At 34.7% G+C, this 17,008-nt stretch overlaps 1 protein-coding gene across 1 annotated transcript in view; it reads left to right on the top strand.

The window, feature by feature from the left end:
• The first annotated feature begins 1,327 nt into the window (after positions 1–1,327).
• LOC132549114 (spastin-like) overlaps positions 1,328–17,008 on the top strand; it is a 31,756-nt gene continuing 16,075 nt past the window's right edge. The window contains exons 1-2 of the mRNA XM_060213033.1: positions 1,328–1,721; positions 14,549–14,635. Coding sequence (XP_060069016.1) covers positions 1,328–1,721; positions 14,549–14,635 — 481 coding nt within the window. The remainder of the gene's footprint in view (positions 1,722–14,548; positions 14,636–17,008) is intronic.

Here is a 17,008-nt window from a genome sequence, read left to right on the forward strand (position 1 = left end):
ACTTTTATTCAGAGAAACTTTCGCACGGTTTCTTAGCATTTTCAACGTTGGAGATTTTCCTGAGATAGGTAGGAGACAGTCAGCAATAGTGTTCTGTAGAGCGACTGAATATCGATCTCCCGAAGAAGACTTGCTGATATTATGACTGTTTGAACAGCCACCTGTGATGTTGGAGGCAGTGATAATTGGCGGGAAATTTTTGTAATGCGTTTCTAACTTGGACAACAAAGCAGAAGGAATGTGTGCAGTGAGCTCACGCAGGATGCAACCCAACCCCCATATTAACGTCTGGGGTCCCTTGAGTTGACCTCCCCTCAATTGCTCTGGCGACGTGTACGCTGATAAGGCATTAGGCGAGTCGGTGTTGAAATGTGCCCCACTTTTTAAAGGTAGATAGAGTAACATGTGTTCCAGCTTTATACATCCCTTCTCGCCTATCACAACGTGCTGGGGATGACAAAGTTCCCACGGGTAAATGTCATTTTGTTCTAGATAACTTAAAACATCGGTCAACTTAAACAATACTTCCCAAACTAGATGTTCCGGTATCCTTTTATTGAATACATACATTCGAACGGCAAAATCTTCCAAGTTGATGAGAGGAAAGTCAAAAACATATGACATCATCTGTGATTGTGGGTTGTACATAGTGATGTGACAGTTTAGTAAATTATCGTGACGTAGCCACACCCACTTTTCCCGCTCGTTCTCGTGGAGCATTGTTCGGTGACCTGTTGACTGGCAAATTTTACATGTATCGTACATATGTTGAGTTCTCATCAAAATTTTTGTTCCATCAAACAGACACTTTCCTGGGTGAATCTGATGTGTCTGATGATGTACGTGATTGGGAAAGTTGAAATTGTAATCCATGTAAATTCCATCTAGGTCAAAGTCCATCGGAATGCGGAATGTCAACAAATACTGTTTGATGACACCGGGTAAAGGCAATCTGGCAACTTGTTGAACTCTCCGCAGTGAAAAACAACTGAGAATTTTAGTTCTACACAAATCTTGAAGTGATCTTAAATGTTGTCGATCTTCTCTGTTTCCTACCAGAGGAAAATGTTTGCCCGATCCAGCCATCGAAAAGTGGGTGTCTTCTGCTCAACACGCCACGCTAACTCCAATTGTACCTCTGGCTTGTCACACTTCACTTCCCGCAATTTATTTGTCTGGAGCGTCACCTCTTATCTCTGTATAGTATAGTAGTGAAATATATTAACCAATCAAATAACCCGAAAAGGGAATTCCGATGATGACGTCAGGGTGGTTTCCCTAATATCCCATAATTCTATGATTGTCAATAAAACTATGGCGGCATACGATGCATCGGAGGGGAAATGGAAGGTTTTGGGGTAGAAAAAGAGGAGATAGGGGAAAGGGACCGCCAAGAGATCGACCAACATTTCACAGCAGAAACGTTTACATTGTAGCAGCTCCACTTTTATTCATATTTGCTATCCTTCGAATTATTGCCTATCAGTTGTGGGTGGTTTTGGAGATTCTGGTTGGGAGATCGAAAGCCATCCTGCCTTCGGCATGTCTACCGAACCAAAAGGGAAAATACAAATGCCAATCTGAAGCAGAGGAAGGCATGTCGGGGGCTGCCAAAGTGAGTGTGGGACCCGCGGCCCCGGCCCTGGCCACACAGAAACATCACCACAGGAAAGCATTCGAGTACATCTCAAAAGCACTCAAGATTGATGAGGAAGACTCAGGTAGGTTTGGCGTGTAACCAAGCAACTGTCGATGTATCATCCCGTAAATAACATTGATATGTACGTATAATTAACATGTGATTGTATTGTTGCGATCATAGCATCATAAGCTTATGTTATAGTGTACAATAAACTGTATTACAGTATTTTTTGAAAAATGAATGCCTTCGTAAGTAAACAAAAGGATGCAATGGTAAATTTCGCCTTGAAAGGAAGAGCAATATTAGTACTCAAAATGTTATATGTTGAAAGTATATTTTTTTTATATATATATAGGAAAACAATCTAACTTCCATTTTGTGCTTAAACAGTATGATGTCTCTTTCTTTCCTTTTCTATTATAGTATAAACATTCCAATTGGTAGTTTACATTTGAACTACAATATAAAGATAAATATTAGGGCATTTATAAAAGTATATAAATGGATTTAAGCCTTATATTCACATCATGTTAGATAACAAATAATGATAATATTTAGATATTTTTAAAATGAGAGAGTAAGAAGATAATGATAATAGATAATTTGTAAACAGTGAAGAGAAGAAACATAGAAAAGAAGACCTAGTTTTATTTTAAATTTCTAGTACTATTGGGTGGTATCTGCAGACATCACAGATATTGTATCACTATCTTTAAGGACTTAAAACATTAGATTTTATTCCCAAAAATCTTCATTAACCCCACCATTTATAACCTTTTCAATAGAACATACACTCATCAAGTCTTGAAATTGTTAGTCATATGCTCATGACCTAGGAAGATTTATCTCCCTTCAATTGTTTTGACTATGCAATATCTATCTATTTGTGTAAAATAATGTACTTCTGTGATCATGATCATAGTAAGAATATGAATGGAATATTATATTTATTAATTGGATGTGAATATTATGTTATTTCAAATATATTGGGTCATGATCATGATAAAAGTCTGAGAGCTGATAATAATTTAATTTAACAAGTTTAGAACTAAAGAATTAAACCAGTGATTTATTAACAGAATATTGTATGGTGAATATACAATCTTATAATTCATAAAAGACATTTCCAGTGCAGGAATGCACATTTCTATCTGTTGCAGCTGTCATGATTGCAAGTTTGTTGTTTGTATACAATAAAGAAACATGTTGTAGTGTTGTAATGTAATGTTGCATACCAGTCATGTGGAAGATCGAAGACACTGTACGATTTGTTAAGTTATATGAATAAAACTGGGAAGGTGTCTAGCCATGATCCTTAGTAGTCATATAACAAAACTGGTAGATTCAGCTGTGACTCTTAAAGTAACTTCATGTAACAAACTTGATGGATGTGAAGCAAGAGCCATGATCCCCAGTGACCTTATGTAACAAAATTGGTAAATGTCCTGTTATGATCCTCAGTAACCTTATAATTACATAATGAATTGGGTAGATGTCCAGCCATGATCCACATAGTGGCAGACCTCATGTAACAAAATGACTAGTTGTCAGACTATCCACAATAAATAACATGCATAATGTGCTGTCAAGGCCTGGCCATCCCAAAGTGGTAAACCTCATGTAATAAAATTGGTGTATGTCTAATGATCCTCAAAGTGTCAGACCTCATTTAACATAATGATAACTATGTTCAACTATTCACAAAGTGATCTCCTGTAACAAAAGGGGTTTAATCAGTCTTTGTTACCTGAAAGTGGCAGACCTCATGTAGCAAGATTGTTGGATGTCCAATCATGAACCTTTTACATGTAACAAAACTTGGAAGATGTCCATCCATCCCCAAAGTGTCATACTTCATGTAACAAAATGATGAAATGTCCAGTTATCTACACAGTGATCTAGTGTAACAAAATGGCTAGATGTCTGACTGTCCACAAAGTGACAGACCAAATGAAACAAAATGGGTAGATGTCCAACAAGCCCCAAAGTGGTGTACCTCATGTAACAAAGAAGGTATACATAAATGTCCGACTATCCACAAAGTGACTAACCTAATGAAACAAAACATTAAGAAAGACTTGTATCTCTTCTGCTTTGTACTTTAGTCCTGGAGATACTGTTTCTTGTTGTTACTGTATCATTGAAAAAAATCAGCAGTTTAATTGTTTGGGAAGTATTTGTGATGGGAATCACGCTAGGATAGTTATAGTGTCAGTAATGTGCAAATTTGCTCAAGCTCCACTGAACTATTTGTGAAAAATAAGTCAAATCATGCAAATGTTCCATTTGCTGTAAGCATGTTGATAGGTGTAGAGTGATGACTGATGAGCATTTAATGATTATACTGGTACAATATATATAATATGCATGAGAATTGTGAATATACAATTCTACATATATGTAAATACCACATGCATGTACATGTAATGAGTAAAACAGAGCAAAGTATCTCAAGCTTGCAGACATTTAAAATAATTTTCAAGTATGCAGAAAATGGAGATTCCAGTCTTTAAAAGCAACTTGTATTTGTAGCCGACAGAAACATGGTTGGGAACTAAAAAAATTACATACAATATTAATATCTTTGTACTTCTTAAAATTTGCGAGCCATATTTCTCTTGTGGTTACAGATTACAATCGCAACAAAATTGTTGAATTTAATTTTGTGCATATATGTACTTGGGGAAGCTTTCACCAATTTACCAATGGAAACACTTTCATGTTAGGATGAAAAAGACTATACAGTCTTTGATATCTTTACCATAAATAGTTTGTTTTAAATGTGATAAAGACTTAAGAATTGAAACGTCTCTTTTACTTATTAGGGTATGATTTTTTCTATCAGTTCTGCCTGTAAACGAGACCACTTATCAGTTCTACATTCAAAGGACGCCAAATAATTTATGAAGTGGAGCTTGAGGGCAAAGGAAAAGTGTCTGCAGGCAATGCTGAATGTGTATTTGTCTATAATAATATAAACACATCAGCCGTTATGATAAACTCCTGTTCACTACACAGAAGGCAGCCCTGTGTACAAGACACACATATGGTGTGCTGAAAGACTACATTCTTCTGTTGCTTGTCCTGTCTATATTCTAAATTCAACGTCCTATTTTTAACCTATCAAATAATCTCATGATATTTTATGCAAGTTACTTTTTCTCTCTCTTTTTTTTTTCAAAGTACAAATTATATATGAATCTGTTCATACACTGCCAGCAGCTAGTTTTTCTTCATTTCTTTGAGATGATTGTACTATGCTGGTCAAAATGGAAATATCTTGATTGATCAGTTTCACCTTAATATTTAATGATTATTTATGTACACTTGTTAATGTCCAATAATTGTCTCACAGACATTACTTGTCTTAAACCATAATATTATCAGTATCTCCTATTAAACATGAAAATATACTTAACTTTCACATCATATAATACTAAGTTTCCAGTTTAAAACATAGAGTACAGCAGACAAGGTAAAAAAGTTTAAACTTTGTTGTCTTACTTAACAAGAAATTCATATCTGATTATAAATTATTATGTAAATTTTACAATTTTTTATTACACTATTGTATCATTACATGTTGAACCAGTTGGTCTGTCCTGTCTGTTATATATGTAGAGTTATTGTCCTTTGTTGATTCATATTTTCTAATCTAAGAAATTATGAAACATCTTCACACTCATCATATTTTCTATCATAATTATAAGATAAAAATGGTTATCACAAATGCAGTATTTGAATACAACAGTTGTGTATAATTGCTTTTCAGTCCCTCTCTGCTGCATAACTAAAATCCAAGGACTGCACTGAAATACCAAATAAAAAAGATTTCTCATTCTGGTGAAATGAGTTTGATTCAGAGAGCCATGATGATTAACATATTTTGGACTTATATCAATCAGTTGTTACTTTCATGTTAATGCAGGATATCCATAAACTTGAATATCACCATCAGATGAGATTGTGGCACTTTTTTGTTGATACAGGATGTACATAAACTTGAATGTCACCATCAGATGAGATTGTGGCACTTTTTTGTTGATACAGGATGTACATAAACTTGAATGTCACCATCAGATGAGATTGTGGCACTTTTTTGTTGATACAGAATGTACATAAACTTGAATATCACCATCAGATGAGATTGTGGCACTTTTTTGTTGATACAGGATGTACATAAACTTGAATGTCACCATCAGATGAGATTGTGGCACTTTTTTGTTGATACAGGATGTACATAAACTTGAATGTCACCATCATATGAGATTGTGGCACTTTTTTGTTGATACAGAATGTATATAAACTTGAATGTCACCATCAGATGAGATTGTGGCACTTTTTTGTTGATACAGAATGTACATAAACTTGAATGTCACCATCAGATGAGATAGTGGCACTTTTTTGTTGATACAGGATGTACATAAACTTGAATGTCACCATCAGATGAGATTGTGGCACTTTCTTGTTCATATACAGGACAAACTCAAACTTTAATGCCACCACCTGATAAGGTTGTTGCTTTCTTGTTGATAAGGACATACACAAACTTAAGTTGTGGCTCCCTGTTCTTTAATACCCCCACATGATGAGGTTATTGCTTTCTGTTGGCCAAGGACATGCACAAACTTTAATACCAATGCAAGAGGAGATTGTCACTGTATTGTCAATACAGAAGATACACAATCAGTTTGACTTTAGTGCCACCACCATGGCCACTGACCAGATGATATCGTGGCTTTGGCTGTCAATGCAGGATGTAAACAATATTTGATTCCCCCATGTGATTGACATATTGATATATAACTTCAATACAAATTTGTTACTACTCTTTGTTGTCAATTCAATTTGTATTGAAAACATTAGCAAAATTGACAAGATAAACTAAGTAGCACTGATGAGTGTTTACTTATTTTTGTATTGATCAATAATCAGATAATGATAAAGCTTTGGTCAGTTCATAAAAAACAAATTAAATATTGGTGAACCTGTTTCAATTATACGAAATTATGCTTGTGAAAATGAATTAGAGTTTGAACTATCAGGGTCAACATTACCCATAATCACGACAAAGTATCTAAAAATTGTCCTAAGGCTGGGAAAGAAACTAACAGTTGGAAATGGCATTTTCTAGGGGGTCAGTTAAACAATTGTTATCTTTTGAAACACTTACTGTATTTTAATACTTGTTAAGCGACTGTTAATAACTCACAGGTTTCAATTTAATCTTCATATTTTTGGATACCTTGATGAAGAAAGAAGAAAACAGCCCATAAAAAACACAATTCTGCTTGTTATTAGGGGAAGTTAGCATCGACATATTGGTATGCAAAGTGTGGATTGAAATTCAAGATGACTACAGATAAATATGTGTTAATTTTGTTATGAATCTTTCCTTTACTGGGACAGTCTTGATGTTATAATCTTATCAAAATGTGTAGTAAAACAATGTTGTTCTTTGACAAAACACACACTGACATCACATGGTCTGTAAATATTTACCGATTGCATAGCTTGTAATAGAGTTTTGGCCTTGAGCAGCGTCAGCTGGCCCATGCACAATGTTCTGGCAAGATGTGAAATAAATCACACTACTATAAATGCTAATTAAATGACATGTATGTGTGTAATATGATGCTATCAATTGCTTACCATGGTCATTTACAGCTTGCTACCCGCAATGTTTAACTTTGATGTGAATAGTGACCACATTGAGCGATTATTGTGATGCCAATGTCTTCATCATAGTAAGATGTGTGGTTTCAAGATATGTTCAAAATTCGAAATGTTAGTCAAACACACTAGAAAGGGTTCAAACTGGGATCTCTAGACAGAAAATTGTTTTTATTGAAAAAATCATGTGTTAGAACTACCCGCCTATTATAACTGAACCGAGGTTTACCGTAATCTGTTCTTAAATCAATTGGATAGAAATTGCATTATTTTATCCTGTTATTAGTTATCAAAGTGGTCATATATGATTTTACATGTAAAATTAATTGCTTTATTCAAATTGAAATAGGACACTATGTGTAACTGTTTGTAATCTAAGTGAAGTTGGTTTAGCCGACTGATTGTGCATGTATCCATTTATGTCACTAGTTATGTTTGGGTGACAAAGTTGTTAAATTTAATTTTTGTATGATTCAGTGTACCTAGTGTAGCTGGCAATGTGCAAGAAATTATGAAAAGAATAAAAAAATATATCATCAAGTTCAAAGAATACAAAAATGTAATATAACTTTTCATGGAATTTTTCTCTTGGACAGCCAGTAATACTAACAATGCTTTCTGTTCATGTTGTTAGAGCTAAGTTGATCTTGAGCTCCTTTCTAATCCTGTTAGGTATATTGATACATTGATTAAGATCTATATCTTAAATTAGTCTGTCTTACACAAGGAAGCACAGTGAATCAACAGAATTGCTTTATATGGCTACCATGGTCCATGTCTCTCTCTAGCTTGCATAGCCATTGTTCCAATAATCCAATTAGCTTGACAAACAGATGTAGTGATGGTTAGCTGGGAAGATCACACACAACAGTCTTTGGGGAGCATCTCCACTCTAGATAAGGTAGAACTATAATTGCAGTGCATACATATGCAGAAACAGTGGAACCCATTTGATGTAAATCTGTCGTAAAATAGTGGTTGATGGGAACCCTCTCTCCCACTCTCTTATATATAGTATCTGATATGTTTATGTGCTGCTGGTCAGTGACTCAGTATGGTAACAAAATCAATTTTTGTCTTCACTGTGGTATCCATTAGATTTACATTTTACAATGATATATTTCTGTGTCAAATTTGAGGTTTTCTATTGACCATTATACAACATATGAAGACATAATTACAGGAAGTACAATCTGCACCCATTAATTAGATGAAACTTTATCAGATTAAACGTTTCATTTTATCTAGATCCAGTGAATGTGCTTTTACTTGTGTCCCGTCTTATTGTCAGATGTAATTTTGTCTGGACTGCTGTCTTGTGTACATCAAATACTAATAAAACATTTTTAAAAATCTTAATCAATATTGAATGGAATTGCTTTGATTACACTGACTTATATGTACTGATATATACATAAGAAAATCAAAACAATTTACTTACTGATATTTTCACCCAGTTTGTAAAAATAAAAGGTTTCAACAGACTCCTTTGAATGATTATTTCACAACAGGTCTTTTTTTTTGTAATCTTTGATTTTTGAGAAATATTACATGTGCTTCAGTAGCCATGATTGCTGTTATTCACTGACAGTGTATGACGGTTGTGATGTGTACAATCAAGTGTGAGTTTCAGACCACATTCCCTTAGATCATGGGTTTGAGATATACTCTAAACAGGGGTTGTTGTTTCCTCACTGATGGCACATTGGCTTTTCCATGTTGGTTTTTCACACAACATCCAGTACAAACTTTTTCTCTTGGTGGGGTCAGGTCATATTAAAAGTGCTACAGATCTAGAGCTATGTCGTTTGTCGAACTTGTAAACAGCATAAAATAAAGGTATATTTTTGTTATGTTTTCATTATGCTCAAGACAGATTGGAATTAAATATATAGCACACAGAAAGCAGTCCTATAGTTTATGCATATAGTATCAATAGGATATATACTGATATAGGAACTTACCATTGGATTTGAGGGAGTTTGGTGTTATAGCTCGGGAGAGCATTAGATGATTCAATGCGTATGGTTCAATCCCTACTTGGGAGACTTTTCATTTCTCTTGATACCATGTTCATGAACATCCTGTGATGTTATTGTTTTGGATAGCATGTGGAGGGCATGTTATTCACATGTTATTCACCGTAATGGCCACCAGCTACTATGAGAAGAGATCTCTCCTCTAAATGACCCAGGCTTTCAAAGGGTTAGAAATGGAAAAATTGGATTAAAGAAATACTGTAGTAAAGGACTCTAATCTAGAAAATGCAGTAATGTTGTAAAGTGTACATGTATATGTGTATACAGTATCTTTTCCCAGATCTATTAGTAAAAGAGTGGTATGGCATTTCACAGGATGTTGATGTTCTACACTGGCAGATGTGTCTAGCAGCAATTCATACGGATTGGCCAGAGAAAATACCATTGACCTATTTGTTCATTTCAGTTGACATGTTTGCTATCTGTAGGATTTACTTTGAAAACTGAGTCATTGCAGTTTTTTGGGCGTGGGCTCTTTTGTGAGATGTAAACATGCCCATACATAAAATTAAAATTTGACATTTCAATTTATGATTATCTCGTATATACACATGTAGTGAGATAAAATTATTAATCACCATTTATTCATTATCTAGCTGTTCACAGTTTGACATCTTGATAATTAAACTTAAAGGAATTTTGGATTATTAAAATTTAGACACAGTGACCCTGAAATGGACCCTACATGAAAGTACTGGAATGCTGATCTAATTATAAGTAAGCATGCATGGTTATGTGAGTGGAGCATAATATTCCTTCCAGTGAACATTCTCATTTTCATCAACAGAACTAAAATTTGTTAACTTGTGTGTGATGCACACTTTTCATGTAAAGTTGATATTCATACCCTCATCTATCAAAGATTAGAAAGAGAATTTGTAATGCCCCTGTCTGTCCTTCAGTCTGTCATTTTGTATCTGTATAACCTTTTTTTTTGTACTAATTAAACTTCATACACTGCTTTCTTGCCAGTAGTGTTTGTTTGGGATTGTTTTCAAGGTTAAACGGCCAGACATCATGGTCATTGTTCCTATGAACTGAAAATTGGTCTTTGCTCATAAAATAAAATATATAAATTAAGGCGCAGGAGTATTTGTGTTGTGTGCAATGCCTGGTTAATATATTATCTCAGACAAGTTTGAATTCTAGGATTGTAGGGTCAAGGTCATGACCATCAAACTTTACATTTCTTAAAAAGTATCATGATGTTTTGGACAAACTTGAGCTCCAGCATTGTAATGAAGGTCACAGTCAAGGTCATTGTTACCTTTCTGAGTACTAAAGTGGCAATTCCTTATTGGGTTTTGATCAAACTTCATACACATGGCCATCTTCTTTATCACTCATAAGGTGGAATTGTAAGGAAATTTGTATTGTTTATGATACTTTTTATTTTTGGATAACATGCATTTATTTGGAGCACTTTGTAGATGACTCATGCTCATTGAGATACATGTATGTAGTTAAAAGAATGCCATTTAATGTGCCTGCATGTAACATGTAGCTTTACTGATAGAAGACCAATAACAGGTTAATACCATGAAAAAGACAAGATTTTAGATCAATGCAGTTATATTGCCATAGACATAGACTATACAGTAGTCATGTGTCAAAGTACATACTGCTGGTCTTTATTGAGATACAAATGTCATTTTTATCTCAAAGTAATATTGCCAACAAGATGAATATGCCTGATTGTTTAACTTTTTGAGTCAGATGTGTTTTTATTTAGCATACATGAAGTCTAAAAGTTCTGCACTTTCTTGCATAATGCTTACAGCACCAGAGAGCACAGGTCACAAAGCATAAAATGGTTTTAATATCGACATACCATGGAATACACATGTTACAAAGTGTTGCCTTAATATCATACACAACCTGCACTTGTAATTACTTGCTTTCATTCATATAAATTTGTTGTTATGAAATGATGTCTTGAAATCTTTTCAATTACAGGCCCAGAGTACTGATATCGAACAACAGATTTTTTTAAAAATGAATAACTTTGATGCTCTTCTAAGGTCACTAGAATGAAATGTTTTAAAATAAAGTTTGTGCAAGCGAATGGCCTTGACTCACTTTAAAGGTTACAGGGTCAAATATCTTAAAATCTTGTGAACAATTTCTTTTCAATAACTAAGAGACCAAGGTACCAACATGCTTTGGTAATCAGGGCTACCCAATTTGTTCAATTTATTAACTTAAGCCTCTTTCCAAAGTGACAGGGATCTCAAAATATTGAAATGGCTTCTTCTTGTTATGCACAAAATATCCCAAAACACATAGAAATACAATTTAGGATTCATAATTACATAGAAGTCGTCCAACAGTATTTTAAAAGAATGCAACATTTACCTGCTTCAAGGCAAATGTATCAGTTCAAATCGATTTGTCCCTGACCCACCTTCTGTGATGATGAAAATGTGATTGAGAGTTAGGGGTATGTGTTATAAACTATTCTTTCAAAGTGAATTTTCACAAAAATGAACTGTTTTGCTTACAGGAAAATAACAAAACCTGATGCCATTTTCATACAAGACAGTTTCAAAATAATACATAATGTATACATGTATAGATATTTCACAGTTGTAGAGATAATTGATAATTATCAAAACATTCGTTAATGGCCTGCAATAATTCTTCAAAGCTTTGAAAGCATATTACCCCCCAGATTGAAGATCAGATAGGGAAGCAAAAGCTGTTCATCAGTTGTACATCCATTCCTCTTCATCACCATTTCTAGACAGTTCAGTTGGACCAATCAGATTAAAGCGTCACACTATGTGAAGATTGTGCTTATTATTTTTGTATTACTTTGGAAGTAAAATGTCAATTTAAATCAGTGTCTTTATTTTGACACAAAGACTTGAAATTCCCAAAAAAAGAATCTCAATCAATTTTAAAAATTCCAAAACAAACCCTGGACAATCATCTATTTGGGAACATCTTGCTCAGGGATACCTTGTTTTCATTGGAGATTACTAGAACTTCAACATTCCCATCGATATAGGTACATATGGCATTTTTCGAGTTGATTCCAAATTCGGTATGTGTACCTGATATATGAATGTTATTGATATAGTTGGCTGAGTTTTCATGACAGCCAAGCTACACTTGCTAAGAGATCATCAGTACTAGAGTTGTACCGCTGTAGATGACGTTTGCATGTTGGTTGTTGTTCCATTAACACATTGTGATTGTTGGCAGTGTTTTTATGTTGATGTCTCGTACATTATAAACAGGAAACCTGAAGTGCCTCCACACCTCCAACATTATTGATAGGCCTGATGAACTGATTTATAAAATTTTGACATGTTCAAGTGACACTTACACTGTACCTATTGAGAACTTGGATGTGCATTTGTGTAAAATTAGAAACTTAAGTGGATCAGAATACTGTCGCTCAAGACCAGACACTAATATGTGTATTGAAGGGCACTCAGTTGATATATATTAATCCATTAGTGTATCATCCCAGCTCTATGGACAATACATCAAAATTATGGTAAACAATATGGAAACAAGAGGTTATGTTTTTACGTTCATAGAGCTATGAACGAATCACTGTCATTGTAATGCCATCTGCTGCCTTGTATAACATGATCTAAACCATCATAGGAAACAAATATCTAGACAAAGCAACAATTAGGCTTTTTCAGGAAAATGTTTGAATTTTGGTGTGCACAACAGGGTAATTCAATTTTGATAAAATATGTGAGCAAATATTAAATAGAATGTGGTGGCAACATGTACACATTTAACCCTTGGGGATCAGAACTGAAGTAACAGGGATATGACTCTGCAAAGTCTTTGGGAAGCATCAGAAGAGGTCAGATTGGCTGATTTTCTGTAAACCTCCCAGCAAACAACAGGAAAAGTGCCAACAATAGTGTAATGTCTGTAGTGACTTGAAGTTATACAAGAGGCAAACACCCACATTATTTCAAGCTTACTAGGCAGATATTACAAGTGTCGTTTTACCATACTGGGTGATTTGTGTTTCTCAGGAAGTTGAGGTTACAGACCACCCTTTGCTTTGAAGGTTGTATCCAATGGTCAAGACACTTAACCCAGATGCTCTGAAGAGCTTGAGATTGGCATTCTGACCACATTACATACATGAGGTGCAGCTACTACATTGTAACCTTGCATCAAAACTATGATAGCTGTTGTCAGGGTCATAAACTAATAGAAAAAAGCAAAATGAATAGGTCAACATTGTAGACCCTTGAGTAGGCTGTGAAAGAAAGGAAGAGATGTACACATGATTGGTCGTGGACATTTAATTTTATTAACCTGACATCGTTAGCTAGGTGGTGAGCTAAACAAATCACCCAAGATCTGTCCATCCTGAAACAGTTCTTGTTATCAATATTTCTGGAGAAGTACTGGATGGATCATACTGAATTTAACATGTATCTTCACCTTGGTCCCTAAGTGTGCATAATCCATTTTGAGACTGATCAGAAAAACAACATGGAAGACTGGCACTTTCCTTATTTTTAACAGTCACATGTTGTTATTTCTATTTCTGGAAAGGGACTGAATATTAATCACTTTCAAACATCATATGTTGCTCTGCCTTAGTCTCTACTTGTGAATTACCAGTTTTGACCAATCAGGAAAACAAATTTTGAAGAATTATTCGAAAACATCACATGTAGGATTGCTTGGGTCCCTTGTTGTATTTAGACCATTTTGGGAATAATTGGAAAAAATAAAATGACAACAGATATGGCCATATTGTTTTTGACAGTGATATTTATGGAGAAGTGTAGGATGGATCCTTTTCAGACTTGTTCCCATAAGCCCCTAGTTGTGGATAGTCCATTTTGGGACTGATCAGAAAATAAACAAATGGCTGACAGGTGGCCATTTTGGTTTTTGACACTCATGGTTTGTTATCACTATTTCTGGAGAGGTACTGGATGGATCTTTCCTAAATTTCATAAGTAGGTTTCCTTTTGTCCATACATTATCACAATTTCTTCAGAGGAATTAATTTTTTTTTTACATAATTTAGAGCCAAAAGAAAAGGCGTGAAGAGAAAGATTGGAAAAGGTCCAACTTTTAAAAAACAAGAAGAGATGAAACAATGTCTCAAAGATCCCTATCAGATATCTTTTTAATTGGAAATAGTACAAATTGAAGTGATCATAAACTATATATTTTATTTATGTTAAATTCATTCCAGAGAGAAAAGAGCAAGCTATTGAGATGTACAAGAAAGGCATTGCAGAGCTGGAAAAAGGAATTGCTGTCAATGTTGGCCATGGTCAAGGTAAGTGTCATACTCTCAGTGTTGATCAAGGTCAGACTGGTATTGTTGATGTATATAAAGTTCAAAGTCAGAGATTTTTTTCCGTTATTACAATATCTCAAATCTATATAATATAACAAGTTTAGCTCAATATTACAAATTACAAGATCAAATGTATAATACCTAAAGATTGTGTGTTGCATTCTACAATATTAGTATTAGAAAATGATAACACATTCAGTTCTTATCACGGAGAAAAAAAATATACAGGCAAGATAAAAACCATAGAAACGTTCACTCCATCTAAACCATATTTTAAGGTGACTTTTAGTTACCATTTGTCAGAAATATTGAATCTGTAAGCAAAATATGTACATGAATATGTGACACAAACATTTCTTTTAAGTTCATATCAAACTCAATATTGATGAATGAGGTTATATGACCAAAAATTCTCATGGACATAAATATTGTAGTGCAATACCTCCATAAGAGATGTCACTGCTTTAACAGAAATTAATCCAAGTATGTTTCAATCACTATACACACCAAACATCACCAGTAAGTGGAATATTTAACATTCTTTAAGAGAAGTGTTACTAATGTAGACAACACTCAAGGTAAGAGAGGCTGCAAAAATGACCTTGAATTTCTTTTAATGACTTAATAAAAACCTTGAAAAGGCCATGAATTCAGACTTGAAATAAGAGTAGGAAACCTGAAACGTACAAAAAAGAATACATAGAGAGTAATTAAGTTAATGTATATAAAGGTCAAGGTCAGACTCTGAGTTAGTAATAAGTTCACTGGAGTGCTACATGATACTTTATACCATGTACATCTTATCATTTGGTTCTCTCTTGATAGACATGTCTTCATCCAGCCCTCTTTATTCACAGCTGATCTAATTACGTTTATGTTTAAATGAGTGGGCTATGGATCTCTGTACTATTGATTTGTTTCCTGCCTTTAGCTGATATTATTGAAAACACATTAAGTTCTAGTGTTTACAGCTAGCAAATGAAGTAGAAAGTGGTAACGATCTCCAGTACCTAGGGTATACATTGCCAACTGGTTGACACTGATGTCAGTGGTGTATATGGTAGTCGGCCATTATCCTTGTTGGACTGGTTTCATTGAATATGTCTTATGATGAACTGTATCTTTTCCACTAAGTATGCTAAATGTCAGCAAATGTTTACTAATGGAAATCTGGTTATGATAAATATTTGTAACACACTGAAGGCGAAATGACTGACAGGAAACAGAATTCCAGTCACTAAGCATAAGATAGTTATGTAACATCTTGAATTTTCTATCATGTGCCAATAACTATAACAGGTGACTGCTATGTATCCATTTGAAGTGGTATATCAGCTGTGATGCACTCAAACACATTGCCCCAATTTCACTGTATCAGAAAAAGTCATATATTACATCACAGAATTGTTTTTCTCTTTTGTTTGGATGCACCGAGTTTATTTGGTCCAATTTTTATAAACATTAACATTAGAGAGGAGAATATGCCAGAAAAATGTACATCAGTACTCTGTAAGTTAATGTTTAGAGGAGAAACTCTGAATAACCCTATAAACATCATGCTTTGGTGCTGAATTCATATAGAAAAGGCTTGGTTACAAAACAGTAGTAATAGTGCAGGTTACTCCTGACTTTCTATGAGACCATGTGGAAGAAAGCCCAATATATTCACATTTAATGGATTGTTTCTGGTTTGTTCAGACAAAATTGTCCCTTTTTTCACTGGGTTTATGGCTATCCTTAGATTTTACCAGACTGTTAGACAGGTAGATTTCTTCCGGAGACTTTCAGAGGCATACATATGTGACCAGATAGTTTGAGTGGGATGTCATTATAACTTGTATCAGATAGTGTGAGTGGGGTGGCATTGTAACTTGTATCAGATAGTGTGAGTATGGTGGCATTGTAACATGTATCAGATAGTGTGAGTGGGGTGGCATTGTAACTTGTATCAGATAGTGTGAGTGGGGTGGCATTGTAACATGTATCAGATAGTGTGATTGGGGTGGCATTGTAACATGTATCAGATAGTGTGATTGGGGTGGCATTGTAACTTGTATCAGATAGTGTGAGTATGGTGGCATTTTAACATGTATCAGATAGTGTGAGTGGGGTGGCATTGTAACTTGTATCAGATAGTGTGAGTGGGGTGGCATTGTAACATGTATCAGATAGTGTGAGTGGGGTGGCATTGTAACATGTATCAGATAGTGTGAGTGGGGTGGCATTGTAACTTTTATCAGATAGTGTGAGTGGGGTGGCATCGTAACATGTATCAGATAGTGTGAGTGGGGTGGCATTGTAATATGTATCAGATAGTGTGAGTGGGGTGGCATTGTAACTTGTATCAGATAG

The sequence above is a fragment of the Ylistrum balloti genome, unplaced genomic scaffold (genome assembly GCF_031769215.1).
Source record: "Ylistrum balloti isolate Yb309-2 unplaced genomic scaffold, AGI_CSIRO_Ybal_v1 Utg370042, whole genome shotgun sequence".
NCBI classification, from domain to species: domain Eukaryota; kingdom Metazoa; phylum Mollusca; class Bivalvia; order Pectinida; family Pectinidae; genus Ylistrum; species Ylistrum balloti.